This window comes from Hydra vulgaris, chromosome 09, assembly GCF_038396675.1.
Source record: "Hydra vulgaris chromosome 09, alternate assembly HydraT2T_AEP".
NCBI lineage: Eukaryota > Metazoa > Cnidaria > Hydrozoa > Anthoathecata > Hydridae > Hydra > Hydra vulgaris.
Window position 1 is genome coordinate 11,561,441 of NC_088928.1, and position 19,533 is coordinate 11,580,973.

At 27.4% G+C, this 19,533-nt stretch overlaps 1 protein-coding gene across 3 annotated transcripts in view; it reads left to right on the forward strand.

Annotated features, from left to right (window-relative positions):
* The first annotated feature begins 241 nt into the window (after positions 1–241).
* LOC136084560 (3-galactosyl-N-acetylglucosaminide 4-alpha-L-fucosyltransferase FUT3-like) overlaps positions 242–19,533 on the forward strand; it is a 48,042-nt gene continuing 28,750 nt past the window's right edge. For 2 of the 3 annotated variants that reach the window (XM_065804727.1, XM_065804728.1), the window contains exon 1: positions 1,153–1,408. Coding sequence is in view for 1 of the 3 variants with exons in the window: in XM_065804726.1 (XP_065660798.1) it covers positions 1,234–1,408 (175 nt within the window). In the remaining 2 variants the exon portion in view is untranslated. Of the gene's footprint in view, positions 452–1,152; positions 1,409–19,533 lie in introns of those variants that run through there. The other variant, XM_065804726.1, reaches the window with a different exon arrangement.

Consider the following 19,533-nt stretch of genomic DNA (forward strand, 5'->3'; position numbering starts at 1 on the left):
CCGTCATTTCGTCTATCCAGCTGATTTTTTCAGGTTTTTTTACTAGTTTTTTAAATAAATTTAATTTCAATACCTATATAACTTTTAAAGAGCAGATTTTATAAAAAAACGCATGATATGTATTTACACTTTAATAATAAAAAAAAAAAAAAATACATAAACTTATATTTATAGCTTTAATTCAATGCTAAAGATGGTAATTTTTTGCAACTTTTCATAAAAATTTCGGACGTTTTGGACCAAATTTTGTATTTCTTTAAAAAAAGCTTTAGGAATTTTGAAGGCAAAAATTATTGCCGCAGTTCAACAACTACGTCAAACTCACGTTGATGATAGTATAAGTATTATTGCCCACAAATGTATTAACTTTTTCGCAATGATCTTACTAATAATGAGCTAGATTGCAAGTTGTTATGCATTATGGTATTTTTTGCTGATTTTGATTTAATTGGTGACTATTTTATTATAATTTATTTTACCTGTAATTTATTGTCGGGTGTTAAAGAGAAAATATGATAATTAAATAAAGCGACCCAAATATTATAACAACATTTTTTTTAAGAAAAAAGCTTTTTTTTTTTTTTAAGTAAAAAACAATTTAAAAAATAATTTAAATTTTTCATACCAGAAAAACAATTGGAATTTAAATATTAGTTTTGAAAAAAAGCGCACAAAACTAATAAACCGGAAAAAATATCAGCAGTGCGTCTTAATTTTTATTTATTTTGTAAATAAAATAAAATAAATAAAAATCTTTTACTGTTTTGTCTTAAACTAACTTAATTGTTGTATTTTTTTAAATGATTATTTAGATTGTAAAGATAAAAGTAACGTTTAACTAATTTTTATTCATGTTACCTTATTTAAAAAAAGATATTTCTGATTAAGTTGTCCTCTCATACGTTAATTACGAACAAGATAATTACAATAATTATATTGTTTTGTTAACGAAAAAGTTTTTTTTTTTCTACCTCTGTTATATGAAAATAAGTTTAATATCCTTTCTCTCTAATGCAAAAATGTTGTATCTCGTTAATGTTTAATAATAAATCATTAAAAAATGTTTTTTATTCTATTTAATAAATCAAATCTACTGTTGTTATAATTAAATGCCATTTTAATGCTACTTTTGTCAATTTTATATTGAATTAAAAGAAATAAATGCTTTAGGACTTTGAACTGATCAAGTCAGAAAATTACATATGGCAGTAAAAGATGTACAGCTAGGAAAATATGGAGATATTTCAATGGAAATTATTTTTAATTATTGGTAGCTTTTTGATTGCGTATTTGATTTTAATACGAGACTTATCGTTTAAAAACACTTACAAAATACCAAGTTATTACCATTTCTTTAACCGAAGTTTAAATACTTCATTCAACACATATGAAAACATTGAAAAACCAGGTAAATAAAATTAATTATGTTGAGTTTATTTTATCTTTGTTTTCTATATTTGAGAAAAAAAAAAAATATGCGTTGAAAAAGTATGTTTTTATATAAGAGACTCAAACTTGTCAAGTTTCTCACATTTTAGAGTGAAATTCATTTGCTTTTTTTATTTAGTTAATGATTTCTCTTATTTTTTCACACAAAATAAACTCGTATTCTTATGTCTCCGTTTGGTTAACGGCAGGAGAAAATTTAGTTATAGGAAGGCTGTTAACGCCAAAATCTAACTCCGATATACCCTACAAATAAAACTGCTATCGGAGTTTTAACTGTAGGGTATAGCAGCATACTGATTTTCTATTATATTAAGAAAAATGAAAAATTGTATCCAATCAAAACAAACGTAAACAAATAAGTTTACTTTTATAAAAAATAAACTATAATATATACGATATCAAGTTTATATGATTTATCGCTTTATTATTTAAAAATTTATGTATATTATTTATACACCTAGATTTTAAAATAAATATTATTATAAAATAAAATATTTGAAATTTTGGAAACTTTTCATTATAATCAAAAGAAACTTTTTATTATAATCAAATGCAAAACAAGTTATTCCCATTTGATTATAATGCATGCACTGTTACGAGCATATATGTATGTTAAATACATGCGTATCTGTACAATAGAGTGTTGACTTTTTGGTATCTCCAGTTTCCAATAAAAAAAACAGATGAAATTTGTTTTGAAAGTAACTGAAAAGTCATTGACTTCATTTAATTTTTGAAAAGGTCACCCACTATGAACCTTGATTGGGACACTGGCTCCCATACATCAGTAAATTTTTTTTTCTTTAAAAGTATATCAACCTGGGTCTCAAAAAAACCATAATTTCATAGAGATTTCAGAAATAATAATGCTTTTAAATAAAAAATAAATTGCTTATATTTTATACATAAAAAACAACAATTTTTACCTAAATACTGAAAAGGTCGTTTTTTAACATCTTAATCATCATAAACTTTCCTCTCTTATATGACATCTTGTTTGCAATTTTTTTTTTATGTTTTAGTAGAAAAGATTATAAATTTTGAAATCACTATAAAATTCTAGGTCTTTTGAGACCCAGGTTAATATACTTTTGGGGAAAAAAAATTCACTGATATATGGGAGCCAGTGTGTTTTATCATGGGTCATGGTGGGTGACCTTTTTAAAAAGTTAAATAAAACCATGACTTTTGACGGTTAATTTCAAACCAAAATTTATCTGTTTTTGATATTGGAAACTAGAGATACCAAAAATTCACGAACTCAGAAACAAAGTACCCGTGGTTCAAACCCCAACACTGGGCAACTTTTGCGACATCGGTTAGGAAAGAGGCGTGAACTTCCAAAATATAAGGCGTGAACTTCCAAAGATATAAAGAAAACAATTTCAAAATTATAAAATTAATTTTTATTTGCTAACTTTACATTATAACTAGATCATAAAAATTTCGTAAATTCGAAGAATTTTTCAAGCTATAATTTCATAACTGAAATCTCATTGAGGTTTTACGCGTAAATGTAATCTACTTTGCATTAGCTCATTACTTAGAGCCTAATCGTAATAGTAAATTACTCCTTTTAAATCAGAAAAACTTCCAGATTTCACAACTTGCTCATCACCAGATTTCACAACTTGCTCATCACCAGATTTCACAACTTGCTCATCACCAGATTTCACAACTTGCTCATCACCAGATTTCACAACTTGCTCATCACCAGATTTCACAACTTGCTCATCACCAGAGCTTATTGTTACTACTAATCTTCTATTGGCACAAACGCTAGGCATGGAGTCATTTTTACGAAAATTTCTGTAAAAAGAGATAGTAGTTGTAGAATCAATTTTTGATTTTGATTGATACAATAGTCTAGATGATCTATTAGCAAATGAATTAATATTACTTCCATTCCATGAAGATAAATAAAAATCTACTAAACCATGAGCAGTATATACATCTGCTATTATTGTCATATCCAGGAAATATTGTATATTTACTATAGTTATAAGTTGTCCAAGGGTTTATAACATAATTATTATGTTTAGGTGAATTGATTGCGTCATACATACGTACTCTTGATTCCCATCAATTTCCAGATTTAACTATAATATGCATTTTAATATATTTTAAATAAATACCATTTCTATTTCCTGGAGTATCTAATAATATATATTCTTTCTCATAAATTGTATCTACATATCTAAATGTTGATGAGTATAGTTTTAGATCTGAAATAAATGGGGGTAATAATGAAATATTTGCTTGTTGTGTTGAACTTATTGTAATAAAAGGTTGTAGCGAATATGTAAGTGGATTTCCAGTTTTATTGTTTAATTCAATTTTTAGATTAGTTTTAAATGGTAAATCAAGTGCAAAGTATCCTCCTAATTCAATATTAGAATGTATTTTACAACTTTGTATAGAGTTAGTATAAAATGGTCCACCAAGTGGAGCGAATAATAAATCACAAGCTAAACCTATAGTATTTATTCCTTTACTTCCTATGCAAAGCGTATTATCTGCATATATTCTAATAAATACGTTACTTGATACACTTCCATTAGGATTTGTTCCTTTAAATGCTAACCATAGTTTTCTGAGAATACCAGGACCACTATTTTGAATAAAAAACTGCTGTTCCATCAGTACTTGTATTTGGTTCATCAGTACCTGTATTTGGTTCAAGAACCTAAACTGCTAGGATTAGGTATTATTGTGTCAACATAATACTTTGTAGCAGCATCATTTGGATTTGTAGGTTCTGCTTCATTTATTAATTTATTAGAATTCATGTCAATATCACTAGTTGCATTATTTTGCCCATTTCTCCTAATGAACATACTATCAGCTTGAGATGCTGTTAATCCATTTGAAACAACTCGAGTGATAGTTAAATAATTTGTTGTACGTCCGAATTTATCAACAGGCTTTTTATGTATAAAGAAAAAAAAATTACCATAGATTATTAATAATGTTCTGAAAATCATACTCTTCATCTAGTTTTTTTAAAACATAGAGACACAAATGTCCACAGAATGAAGTATTTCCAAACTGAACTCTATCACTATTATAATAAACAGAGTCTTTTAAATAATTAACAACTTCGACAGGTGGGGGTTGTGCATAAGAGTCAAAACTTAATTATTTTTCACCGTCTTTTTACCAGCAAATCCAACGAAAACCCTGTGTACTTGAACCACCTGTATTTAACATTCCACATTCTTTTTTTTGTGTATTTTTAGGAAATTGATCTCTTACAAATACACCTATAAATTTTTTATTTTTAGTTTTTTTGCTGCTTCTAACAATTGAAAATTTGTTAAAGGTTCATTAGATAGAACTATTCCTTCGACATTAATAAATTTGTTCATTTTTATGACATATTATAAAAATTTTATATATAGATTTCAATATGATTGTAGTAACCTTTATATGGATCACTTTTAATAATTTTTTTCTTGTAAAAAATTATTTTTCTATTCCTGCTGACTAATTTGTGGATCCGAAGGATCTAATTGACCTGTTTGCTATTGATTTCTTTTAATTTGTATTGTCCATATGCTAATGTGGAAATTCCGTCTTCTAAAATCTTTTATCATCGTCTGCACTTAATGCTATTTTACTGACCTTTTCTGTGTAAATTTCATGTGAAATTTACACAGAAAACATTTCTTATTACATTCATTTTCCTAATTTGATCTACTTTATTTAATAAACAATGTTTATAATCTTCATTTGTTATATGATTTTTTACAACATTTTTCTTTATTCCTTTACATTTTTTATTTTCTTTACAGTGTACTTTGTAGGAATACAATTTAGATCTTAATCCTACAAATTCTTCAATTTGTGCTCCTCCAGACTCATCTTTAAGCATTCCAATTACTTTTTTATTTCTTTCAACTTTGAATCCTACAAGTTCTATTGCTGGATGCTTTGGATCAAATTCACTTGTATCAAATTTGCTTTCAACATCTTCAGAAATATCAGAAAATATCAAAAATCTTCTGTTATTATTTCGTATGCTAAAGAATCAGTATCTGTAAATAATAGTTTTGCTCGATCAGAATATTTATTCTTTATATAATCGTAATGAAATTCGTACATTAGAGTTTTACTTAAATCTAAAATACACATGCCTATGTAAATTGGTTTGTTATACATTAATTTGGTTCTCTTCATGTGAATTGCTATTAAATTTTCATCAAATATCGTTCGACTCTTGAAGCTTGGTCTGGAAGCTAATTTAACAGCTTCATTTCTATTCGTCACTAATCCAACATCAACTCTATTCTCAATGTTCTCCATTGTTTTTCCAAATACTAAGTTTTTCATCAGTTTGAAAAAGTCTTTTTCAAAATCATTTGTTGTCTTGGTTCTTAGATTAGTATTTAGCTCAATGTATTCGCTTAACCAAGCGCTTTGTTCAAAACTTAGACCTCTATGAATTTTTGTGATCTTTAGACCTAATCTTTCATACAATTTAGGATTTTCATAATGGATAACATAGTTTTTCTTATTTTCCAAGTTGGGAAATAATTTTTCAACCTTATCAATATTTACTCTTTCAGGAGCAAGTGGGTAGTCATTATGATCATCATGCAGATGTTCAGGGTAATCTAAATCAACTTCTAGTATACATGGAATCGATTTCCAGTTTTTCAACTCATCTTCACCCATCCATTTAAACCCATGTGTTGGAAGTGGTTTGCCCATCCATATAAATTATTAGCATCTAAATATTGGATGAATGTTGATGGTTTGCTTTGATCATACTCATCACCCATGTACTTAGTATTAGAAGTTTCTAACCTATTTGATATATACTAATTCCACCTCTTATACTTTTCTTTATCATTAGTATCATGTCATAATCACTTAGCAACTTAGTAATTTTGTTTTTGTTTTCTTCAATGCGGCATCCCAAGCTAATCGTGGTGATGTATAATACCAAGCCGGATCTAATTTATAACAGTTCATACAAACATCTCTAAAATTTTCAAAAACATCTGCTAGTAAAAGTACATCTGAAACGTTGTACAAGTTTTAAAATTAAACCCTTTCCATTCAGTTTGTGCATGTGAGTAATCATCATCACTAATATCTTCATCGTTCAATTTAGAAAAGAACGATTCTTTTGTGGGTAATTGGGTTTCATTAAATTTATCAACAGAGTCTACCCAATCATAGGGATATACGCCTTTTTTTAGTAATAAATCTAATTTTTTCATTGAATACAATTTTCCGGTATTTTTACATTGCTCTTTTGATAAATTTTTTGATAAAGAATCTAAACTAGAAGGCATAAATCTATAACTGTCTAAGAAACAAATCTGACGCTTTATTTCAACACTCTTTCCATCTTTAACAAACTCTCCAACTTTAATCTCTTTAGAAAAGCTAATATACTTTTCTTCGTTGTTTGGGATACAGCTCAATTTACCTCCTGATGATTTCTTGATAAATAAGTGACTATCATAACCAGATAAATTATTAAATAGTACTGGAAAGAAATCTGGAATTTTATATTTTAAATTACAACTATTATGAGCAGCACCTCTATATTTTCCAGTAATGTGACAGTGATCACGTACTTTATCATGATCCAAATCTTTTCCGCAAATGTGACATTTAGTTGCTGCATCGAAATCATTCTTATTTTCATGTGTATATACAATATTCTTTTTAAATTTAATCCTATTACAAATTTTTATGATATCTTCTTGTAATCTGTCAACAAATATTTGTGCAGCATCATCCGTTTCATTACTTGCAGTAAATGAAACTGGATTGCTTTGGTAAAAACTTTTATCGAAAGATTTAATGTAGTAGCAGAACGAACTTGGTATATGCTTTTGATACTGTTTAGTATAGGATTCATTAGGATTAGGTTCACAAGTACTGATAGGTGATGAAACTTTTAAAGTCAGCATATACTACAAATGGTACTCTCATCGATCTATTGTGATCAGTAAACTGCATTGTCGATTTTGGTGGTGGAAGTTCAATGCGTACTGAATCATGTGTTTTGCAATACAACTTGTGTTTAGATAATGATTCTTCAGAACTAAACCCAAGTAAGCAATTTCTACAATAGTGAATAGTACATTTTATCTTGGATGTTTGTGAAGAAAGCAGTCTGCTTAAACTTTTTATTAAGCAGTAATGGTTAGATCCATCTTTGGATCCATAAGAATTAGATCCTTCGGATCCATAAGAATTCGTTTCACTATTTGAGATTGATAATAAATCTATTAAATGCTGACGATCATTATTCTTTGAAATACGTAAAGGATAAACTGAATTCTCGTATCCGTATACATTCACACTTATATCTTTATTGTTATTCTCAAATTACGTAATTTGATTTAAAGATACTGAAAATTCTATTTTTTCCCAATTAATTTTATTAGATTGTATTATAACCTCTTTATAAACTCTTTCAGGATTTTTATCTTTAGGATTTAATGCTCTTGTAACACACCACTTAAAGCACTCATTATCTTCATTTTTTATATAAATTGTTGACTTTTTAGTTGCTAAATTTTTGTCAAGTGGAATATAAGATTTAGCTTTAAGACGATTATAATCTATAGTATTTATATCCATCTTTTTAACTGAAACAAATCTCCAATTTGACCCTAGCTGTTGAAATGATGATAAATTTTTTAAAATTCTCAACTTTGCTGTTCCATAAAACTCATCTAAATCTGTTGATTCTAATACAACAGTACTCTTCATTGTAAATGAAACAGTTGTGGTAATAGTTTCTCCTGTTGTAATACTAGTTTTCTCCATTTCACAAGTGAGAACTATATAAACCTTTGATTTTCTATTTTCGTTTAGTATTTTAATTGCACTTTTTTTAGCAGCATTCATGAAAGATATATCATATCCTTTTATTCCTTTAACTGAAAACTGATTTGTTACATTCTTAACAGCTGGTTGTGATAATTTAAATTCTATCGGATTTTTAATTCCAAATTTTTGATACAAATTTAAAACTGTAGATTTTAATTAATCAACTTGTTTATTCACAACTTTTTTAATTGGTTCTGGAACATATGATACAATCCAATCTGCAAGAGAATTAATCTTTTTATTTCTTTCTTTTCTAATTTGTGTAACCGGCTGAAAAGGTGTTAGAGATAAAATTGTCGATGATATATCTGGAATAGGCTCACCAAGTAGATACTCCGTATCCATCCGTTCGACTGATGTAGATTGCGTTTGTGTGCACTCAACAGGTGTGTGAGCTAACGCTCTTATGAGATCATCTTTTCTCATTCTAGAATAACATTTAATATTTTGCTCTTTAGCGATTTGTTTTAATTCTTTTACCGTTTTATTTTCCATTTTTATATGTGTAAGATTTTTTTTATAGAAAATATTTCTTTATATCATTTTCAAAACATTTTTTCTTGTTAATATTTCATATGTAAAGTTTCATACGAAATTTAAATGCATCCCCATCCTCGTATTCTACAATAGATCATTTGGATCCATTAGAATTAATAAGTATTATTTCGATATTTTGCAATCTCCTGCTCTTTTCTAATTGTCAATGTTCTACATATAAAAGGTGCAGGGGTTAAATTGTTGATGTTATATCTGGAATAGGTTCATCTAGTATATGTATGCGAAGTATATTTTCCATTTTTTATATGACAAGATTTTATTTTTCTAATTTTTCAGAATTTTTATATATGTAAGATAATAATTCAATCGCATTTGGTTTTTAGATAACCATTCCCATTTTACTTTATCTAAATTGTTTTTTAATATTTCAATTGCATTTGGATTTGCAGATAATTGCCACCAATTTACTTTATCTAAATTATCTTTTAATATTTCAGTCGCATTTGGATTTCTAGGTAATATAAATATAATTTCGGGGCGTAGTGATAAGGCAAATTTTGTCTTCTTTTAGCCCCGGTCATGTAAATTTTATTTATATAAAACGGAATTGTATTCTTTTTTTAATGACGAAATAAAAAAATAAAAAAAAAAATAAAAAAAAATAAACCAATCTACTTTAACTAAATTGTTTTTTAATATTTCAATCGCATTTAGATTTCTAGAAATCGAAACCCAATCTATTTAATCTGGATTATTTTTCAATAATTCGATAACATTTGAATTTTCAGATAACTCATACCAACTTACTTTATCTAAATTGTTTTTTAATATTTCAATTGCATATGGATTTCTAGAAATCTAAACCCAATCTACTTTATCTAAATTGTTTTTTAATATTTCAATTGCATTTGGATTTGCAGATAATCGCCACCAATTAACTTTATCTAAATTATCATTTAATATTTCAATCGCATTTAAATTTCTAGATAACTAATTCCAATTTAGTTTATCTAAATTCTCCTTTAATATTTTAATTGCATTTGGATTTTTAGATAACATAAACCAATTTATTTTATCTAAATTATTTTTTAATATTTCAATCGCATTTTGATTTTCAAATAAATTATTAGATCCCATTTTTTATATATCAAGATTTTTTTTTTTAGTTTTTCAGAATTTAATATTTCAATCTTATAACCATTATCAATCTTCCCATCACGCAATTCAAGATATTTATATCCATGCCCAGTTCCTCGCATAGCACTATTTATATAGTGCTATGCGAGGAACTTGGCATATACTGTTTCTTCTCCTGTTTCTATGTTTGTTAATTTAATAGTGACTGGTTTTTTCTTGATTGTTCTTAATCTTTCATATTTTGGATTTATTACAACAGCAAACGCTTTAGTATCTGCTGGAACAGCTGCATTAAATGTTGCTTTAATTTCTACATCTACTACTGATGATTTTAATTTTTCTGATTACCTACTAACATCAAAAACCATAAGTGGGTATAAATCTTTATAGTCTGAAGGAATTATGTTGCTTTGTGTTATCAAATCGTTCATTCTATAAAATCTTTCACTAAATACAGATGCATCTCTATAAGCTCTTGAAAATTGATGATTTGGAAACGATAAGTTATAGTCAACAGCTGGATATCTTTCTTGATTAAGCAAAATGTACATATTTTTCAAGTCACAATGATCAAATATCGAAGAGTTAACTTCTTGATTTTCATCCTTATTTATTTGGAATCGAACAATAATGTGTCTTGGTTTTTCTGGAGATCTCTTTACGCTAAGTCTCCAAGAAAACATTGTAGATTGTGGAACAGTTATAGTATCACACTGCCTTGCGCGAAAAGTTACTGTAAGTGTCACTTTTGATTCAATATTTTTATAAAGATTAACTCTCTCTATATCTGATGGAATCATATGTGGCATGAACAATGATATTTTATCAAGATTAACTTTTCCTGCAGCTGCAAGAGCGTTTCTAAAAATTGCTTCGGTATCACCTTTTCTAACAAGAGTTAGTGTATGTTTAAATCCGTAAATAACTTTGTTGTAATTATCGCAGAATCCAAAAATGCCCTTAAAGGTATACAAAATGAAAAGGTTCCCTTTGTAGTGGGTTTCTGAATTATAAATGTTTGTCTTGTTGTAAACCCTGTGTTATAAACTGTTATTGTTGAAGAACCTTTGTTTATTAATTGATTTAATCCTTGTGCTGATTGAAAATCTTTGGGTATTTAAGCATTCCTAACATTGTTGTTGCTTGACCTGGATAATAAACTGACTCTATTTCTTGGTTTGATAATTGATATGATATTTGACTAAATAAGTGCATAATACCATTATTTGTGAGTGACACTACATCTGCATTAACATAATCTGTCCCATCAAGTTTAAGAAGTCTTCCTTCAAACAAGAGATAAAACTCAGATGGAAGTGTGAACAAATCTTGTTGCTCAATGTTAATTCTTATTTCTCCAGCGCTATTTAGATTTGTGCGAGCTACTGGTTCATATTCATGGAATTCAAATCTTTCAATTCCGTCATCCACGGTTGGGATTTCTGTAAAATTTAATACATCAGAGGTTGCCATTTTTTATATATAAACTTTTTTTAAATAGAAAATAAATATAAAAAAATTAAGCCAATCGAAGACCGCGGCCTTTTTTTGCTTGATCTTCTATCCTTGTAGCTGTTGGTTTTATTGCAGACCCCATCATTATATTATCTATATTTGGTGTAAATTCATCAGCTTTTTTATTTAAATTTGAGATTATGTCATTAATTTTATTATGAATGACTGTATTTGGTTGTGAAACTTTAGAAGATGCTTTTCTAATTAATTGTTTTCCTTTTTCAACTGCGGCATCTTTAGCGGCTTCTATTGCTGATGTTGAAAGTTCTTTCCCTGCTGATTTAGCAGCAGTTATTGCAGTTTTTTCTAATTCGCTAGCAGCTAACCTCTTCAACATAGCTGATGACACTCATTTGATGATGCTGCTCGTTTAAATAAATTTATTAAACTGTCAAATATACCACTTCCTCCAATAGCGTGTTTCTTTATATATCTCTTATTTTTAACAAATAGCATTTTTATGTACGCAATTTTTTTAATTTTTTTTACTCATATCATCATATTCATATTATCATATTGCTAGATTATTTTGTATTGCTTTATACTGATCACTATTCATAACACCTTGTCTTAACAATTCATCACAAATTGCAACAGCTTCATTTCTTGATCCAGTATTACCTGCTCTCCATGCAGCTATACGTAATTCAAACATATCAAGGAGTGCAATGGGATCGCCAGAAAGAATTATTGGTCCTATTCCTGTTCCCTTTGATTCTCTTTGATACTCAAGCATTCTAGTTCTCTTTAACCCTCTCAAAATGGGGCTATTATTTTTTACTCCGAGATGACTTTGGTTTTCCTTAATCAGTAGTAATTGCATCTATTTGTATTATAATATCTCGATAATTGTGAAGATCATCTATATTATATATTTCCTTATTAGGATTAGACTTTGTTAGTAATTCCCAAAGACCAGGAGTACCAATGTATTTTATTCCATTTATATCTATATCATCATTATTAATTAATATTGGAACTTTTCCTATAAAAAATTTACCCACTTTAGAATGTATTCCAAATGTAGTGTCTATAGACTTTTTACTATAAGTTTACATCCTAAGATAGTCTGTTGCAATTTTTCCCAACTTTAAAAATTCATCAGAAGGCATTATTTCTTTAGATCCGTAAGTAAGTATTTCAGGATATGTATTTAAAAAGGTAAGAGCAAATTGATTAGCTTGATCTTGCAATTTAGATATATCCTCCTTTATTCCAGATTGACTATCAATTAATGGCTTGTACATTTTTGACAAGTCTATCTGCAAATTAGAATCTCCAATCTTTTCACTAAGATCATTCTGCTGTATTCTTTTTTTACTCTCTGATAATTCTTTTACAATTTGATCTCTCTTTTCAGTGTTTGTAATTTTTAAAAATGACATTTTGTTTTTATATAAAAAAGATTAAAAACACAACATAAAAGTTTATGTTGTGTTTTATGTTTTACGTTTTACGTTGCGTTTTACGTTTAACGTTTTACGTTTTAGCAAACTATTTAAATAATCAATACTAAACGTTCCACAATTATTTTTAATCTCAAAGTCTTTATAAATGATATCATTTGTTTCTAATAATCTAAATATAAGTGCCATTGATAAAATACTTTTTATTAGTTTTTTTTCTTTGAAATCACACTCTAATTGAAGTACATATTTGTCTATAATTCTTAATTTATCCTGTTTTTTAACATTATTCCATTGTTTAAGTGATTCTTTAATGTCTCTTTCTACACAATAAAAATCACTATCTTCATTTCAGATAAAAAGTTTATAAAGTTTATTTCTCTCATCATCACTATAAGTTGATGGTATCTGAAAGTTTCCATAATCAGTGATAAATATAGAGTGTCTTCCTGAATCAACAATAAAACCTCCTTTTCCAAATCCAAGAAGTTCTGAATATTATTTTTTATTCAAATCTCTTTCACGTTTACTACATTCTAAAAAGAACGGATATAAATGTTGCATATCTTATTATTTGTCAATAAAATGTTAAGTGACTATTTTTTTATTAAACCTACTTTGAATTACTTCAATAGCTTCTTCTCTCCCTTGGTCGATTAGTGACAACTTTGTTTGTTCATCAATTTCATTTTTAACTTTTATTCTAATTTTCTCCATCATTGTCTGAAATTTTTCAATTTTTTATTAATTTGTCCGCCTATTATTGATAACACACCTGCTCCTAATGCTATACCTTCACATGCAATAACTACTAGTGCTGCAATTATTGTTGATAAAAAACCAATTCCAATAGTTCCAAGTGCCATAGTGCAAGCTAGTAACGCATTACCAATTGCAATTATTTTTACAGCTCTATGATATTTTTTACTTAGTGTTATTCTCTTTTCTCTCTCACGTTCTATTTCTTTTTGAATCTCGCCAATTTTTGTAACCGATATGATTAATCTTGGTTTTTAATAGATTTTTCTTCAGGTGCATTAGGAAGAACAGGGTAAATATTGTTATTCTCAGTAGGTATAGCTGAATAAATGTTATTGTACATTTTATTATTGTATTCCATTTTTAATAAAAAAATAAAAAAATTAATGCAATAGAATAACAGAACAAAAGCAATCTCCTTTTCTAATTATTACATCATCAACTGAATTATTATTAATAATTACTACAATGTCATCAACAGACTCTGCTATTACAGAATTTTGTAAACTTAACATTTTTAATTTAAGTTCATTTTTTAATGAAACTAATGCAACACTTTTTCTTATAGATATATCAAACTTTAAAGAAACACTTTTTTGTGACTTAAAACCTATTTTCATATCTTGTTGTGCAAATACATCATATCTTCCATTTATAAATACTAGAGGATGTTCTAAATCTTTATGTGGTTAAAAACTATAGGGGATAGCTCAGGTTTTTTATACTTCTTTATAAATTTATGCACTGGCATGCTATTTGACATTTTATTATATATAAATTTTATTATAAATAATTCAAAGAATCAAATTCAAAAAATCAAAAAATGAAAGTGAATTCAAAAAATCAAAGAATCAAATTTAAAAATGGAATATTAGCAAATGGTGAATTTGGTCCTAATAACAAACCTGATCCTGTTGATGTATAACCATTTCCAGCACGTAAGTACAGACCATCACCTACAGAACTTCCTTTACTCCATGGTCTCAAATATAAACCAGATCCTGTATTTTGTTATCTTGCATTTGTTAATTTAACTCCTTGTCCATTCTTTTTCATGTACACAATACCATTTCCAACAATTTTATTATTCATAGTTGATCCAGCTGCTGAGCCTACTCCTGAAAGCAGTCCGGTTGCAAGTGATGGTATAACTCTTGATGCTAAAGTACCAAAAAACGGTAAAAGTGCACCAATAAATCCACTTTCTATTTTAGAATTGTGCAACAGTTGAGTTTTACTTAAAATAATTGATACACCAGTACATTTTTCATATGCTTTTCTAAATCTATTCAGTTGTATTGTTGTTACAGCTAATACATGTTCACCATTTAAATCTGATTGCGATAATTTAATACAAGCTCCAATACCACATTCAATTTCATTTTTAATTTTTTCTATTTGATTTTGTGAAAGATTTACTTTAATATTAGTATATTTACTCATTTTATTATAGTTAGATTATTTTTTTTCTCTTATATGAAATCTAATAGCTAATTTTTCTCCACTTAAATTTATCAGATTTCCATCTTGATCAACCAATTTAGTTTCCATCTTTGAAATTGTTTTTAGTGTTATTGGTAAGTAAATTAAGTTTAATGGTTCTTGAATAATTTTATATCCAGAACCAACACTCGGGAAAAATGAATATATAACGTTTTCTGTTGTTCCATTTACATAGAATGATGCTATTATATCATTTGTTACACTTATACTATTAATAATTAAAATGTTTACTATATTATCTGATTCATAAGATCCTGTTGAATATACTTGACTGTTAAAACCAAGAATAGATCTAATTGATTTATTGGTCTAAAATGAACTTTATAACCAGCTTCAATATTTAAAGTTGTTTTCAATGTATTACAACCTTCTGAAAATATATTACTAGTTTCAACTCCATTAATAATTTTACTATTTTCAGTAATTTTTTCCACAATATACTTATTTATATCATCAATCTCATAACTACCTTCTAGAATGTTTATATCTATCCAAGTTGCTCCATTATCTGAACTATATCTAAAATTGTTATTTGAAGAATCAACATTTGGAAAACTGTAGAATGTATCAAGACCAACTAATGCCATTTCATAATTTCTATCTTCACTTAGTTGTATAATAGGAGCAAACTTCTCTTTTATATGACTACTTTTATCATTCAATATTATATACATTTTTTTATATACAAAAAAAATTATTTTAAACTTTAGATGGAAAATAAAAATTATCTAATCCACTTCTATATTTTTCATTATCTTTTTAAGAAGATAAATCTATAACAACAAATCCATGAGGCTCTGACCAAGCTTTATTACAAAAACTTTTAAACTCATCTTTTGTCATATCACTTGAAACATGATCATAATAAATGTGATTTAAACTCTTTGAATCTTGAGAAAATAAACATATGAAATTTGAATTTTCTTGTATAGTTTACCTAGGTAACCTAAAATAATTTTATGCAAAATAGAAACAATCCACATTATTATGTCTTCCTCTTGTATAATATTTTTCACACTTATTTTCCTTTGTTAACTGCAGATCATCAAATATCATCAAATTATTCTTGTTAATATCAAGATCCTCAGGATTTGGTACATCTTCATCTGTTTCAAAAAACTTACATTCCAAATCTGCTTTATCTTTCAAATTTTTTGAAACTTCTTCAATTACAAATTCTGGATTTGCATTTGATTTTTGTATTTCATCGTAAAACCTAAATAGATTAAGAATAACTTCTTTTGGTAATTTTTTTTCAAAAGATCTTTTTAATAATTTGTAATCTAGTTGAAAAAGAGACTTTCCAAAAACTTGTAAATTATTATAATCTAACCAACTAGGTTTCAAAAGTAAATTCGATAAAAAATTAGTTTTTCCGCAACACGACTTTCCAACAATAATTCCTCTTATACTTTTTGGTAACATTTTACTGTTAATTTGCTTATTTTCATTTCATTCAATGACAAACGTTCAATGTCCATTTTTATATATAAGATTTTAATTTTTTATATATAAAAATGTACTGCGTTAAATGTAGAAACAAAACAAACACACTAAACTTGCAAAATGTTGTGAGTAAAAACAATAGAAATATGCAACGTGGAGCTTGCGCTATTTGTGGAAAATTAAAAACTCAATTTGTATCATCAAAAAAAGGAGGAGATTTAGTGAGTTTGTTTAATTCAGCAACACGTAAAATAAAACTACCATGGTCGAAGTTTCCAGGTGAAATGCATTTACCTGGAATGAACTTTGCAGGTCCTGGTACTAATTTAGATGAACGATTAACTTCAACTGACGCATATAAAGAATGGAGCAAATCTATAGATAGAGTTGATAATGCAGCTTACCATCACGATCTTGCTTATAAATACTTCGATGATACCGCAAAAAGAAATTTAGCTGATAAAATTATGATCGAAGAAATGGATTCTATACAAACTCCAACAATACGAGAAAGAATTGAACGAGGTATTATAAAACCTATTATACCATCTAAAGCAAAGTTTGGGATGGGTGTTGAAACTAAAACTAATCAAAAAAACTACCAACGATCAGTAAAAAAGAAGAGGATAAAGAAGTAATTCATATGGATCAAAAATGGACAGACAAACTTGCAAACGAACTTCATAGACCAGTTGTAAAACATTTCAGAAAAAGAAAAGTTATTGTTAATGGAATCGATGAGATAGGGGCTGCTAATTTAGTTGACATGCAATCTTTTTGCAAATTCAATGATGGTATAAAATACTTATTAATGGTGATTGATGTTTTATTCGAAGTATGGATGGATTGTTCCATTTAAGAATAAAACTGGAGTTGACGTTGCTAATGCTTTAAATAAAATCTTTACAAATTCTTCGAATTTACATGGATCCGAAGGATCTAAAAATTCTTCGAACTTCAATAGATTTAAAGAAAGAAAGTTTCAAAAAATATGGGTGGATAAAGGCTTAAAATTTTATGATAAGCATGTTAAAGTGCTAGGCATTGAGTTATATTCAACTGAAAATGAAGAAAAAAGTGGCGTAGTTGAACGTTGGAATAGAATAATAAAAGATAAAATGTTTAAGTACTTTTCAGCTAATTCTACTAGAAAATATATTGACGTCTTAAATGAAATAGTAATTAAATACAACAACACAAAGCATTGTTCAGTTAAAATGACACCAGTTGAAGCTAGCAATAAAAAGAATGAAAATATTGTTTGGTTAAATCTAAATGGAAGTGTACCATCAGAGTCTGTAAGACCAAAGTTTTCAATTGGTGATAGAGTTAGGATAACTAAAAAGAAAGGAACGTTTGAAAAAGGATACACACCGAGATGGACTGAAGAAGTTTTTACAGTGTCACAGATTCAGTTCACAGATCCACCAACGTATAAAATAACTGACAATAATAATGAAGAAATACAAGGCACCTTTTATGAACAAGAAATGCAAAAAACTGATCAAAATACATTTAGGATTGAAAAAATTATTTGTTAACTCAAAAACAAATCATTAGTAAAGTGGTATGGATATCTTGAGTCGTTCAACTCTTGGGTTGACAATAAAGAATTGATAAGTTTGATTTAAAAGGAGTAATTTACTATTATGCTTAGGCTATAAGTAATGAACTATAGCTTGAGCTAAGTTCGAAGAACTACTTCTTATGGGTCTGAAAGACCTAATGCAAAGTAGATTTCATTTATGCGTAGGACCTCAATGAGATTTCAGTTATGAAACTATAGCTTGAAAAATTCTTCGAATTTACAAAATTTTCATAATCTAATTATAATGTAAAGTCAGCAAATGAAAATTAATTTTACAATTTTGAATTTGTTTTTATTATAATCTTAGAAAAGATGGTTTGTTTAATGGTTAAAAAATATATGAGATGAAGGTTAGCTTGATGATTGAAAATAGATGATGAGATAATGAGAATATGGATATGTTTATAGTTGAAATATGATATGAGATTATGGTTAAGAATATGCTTGAAATATGATATGAGATTATGGTTAAGGGTATGGTTGAAAAAAAAATAAGCCAGTACCCGTATTTTTCTACTACTTTCCAATCAAATGCTCATTCGCGGTGCTCTGTGATCAGACAGTAAGGACTTTTTGGGGCACCTAAATAGAAAAAAAAACAAAAACAAAATCAACATTTATGTGTTTATAAATGTATAAAAGCAAATATACATATACTTTGATTCATAAATAGAAAAGTACATGTGTATATATATATATATATATATATATATATATATATATATATATATATATATATATATATATATATATATATATATATATATATATATATATATATATATAGATATATATATATATACACTGTGTGACAAAAGTTATCGTACACTTTAAAAAAATTACTAACTCTTAATTTAGAATAAAAGAAATGCAAGGAACAAGTTAAAAACTGAATAAAAACTATTTGATTTATAATTATCTAAACAAAAATTGAAAAAACAGAACAAGAAAAAAATTTATTTTAATATCTTGATGAAAAAGCAAGAAAAGTAACAAAAAGAAGGTAACAAAAGTTATCGTACGCTTTCAAAATAGTACTCTTTGATAAATATTATGAGACTAACTAAACTTATATTTTAGTATCGTGTATTTTGTCCTTTAGCTTTTACAACAGCAGCAAGACGTCTTGGCATCGATTCAACGAGTTTTTTTGTAATAGACGGATCGATTGATTCCCACGTCTTTACAATTTGGAGTTTTAATTGTTCAATGGTGTTTACACCTGTTCTATCTATTCTTCTATCGATTTCATCCCATAAATGTTCTATTACATTCATGATTTTGTATGTCCCAACCTTTTTTTCCATAAATTCCATCACATCTTTGGCCTTATGTTTGGGATCGTTATCTTGAAGAAAAACGAAGTCATCACCA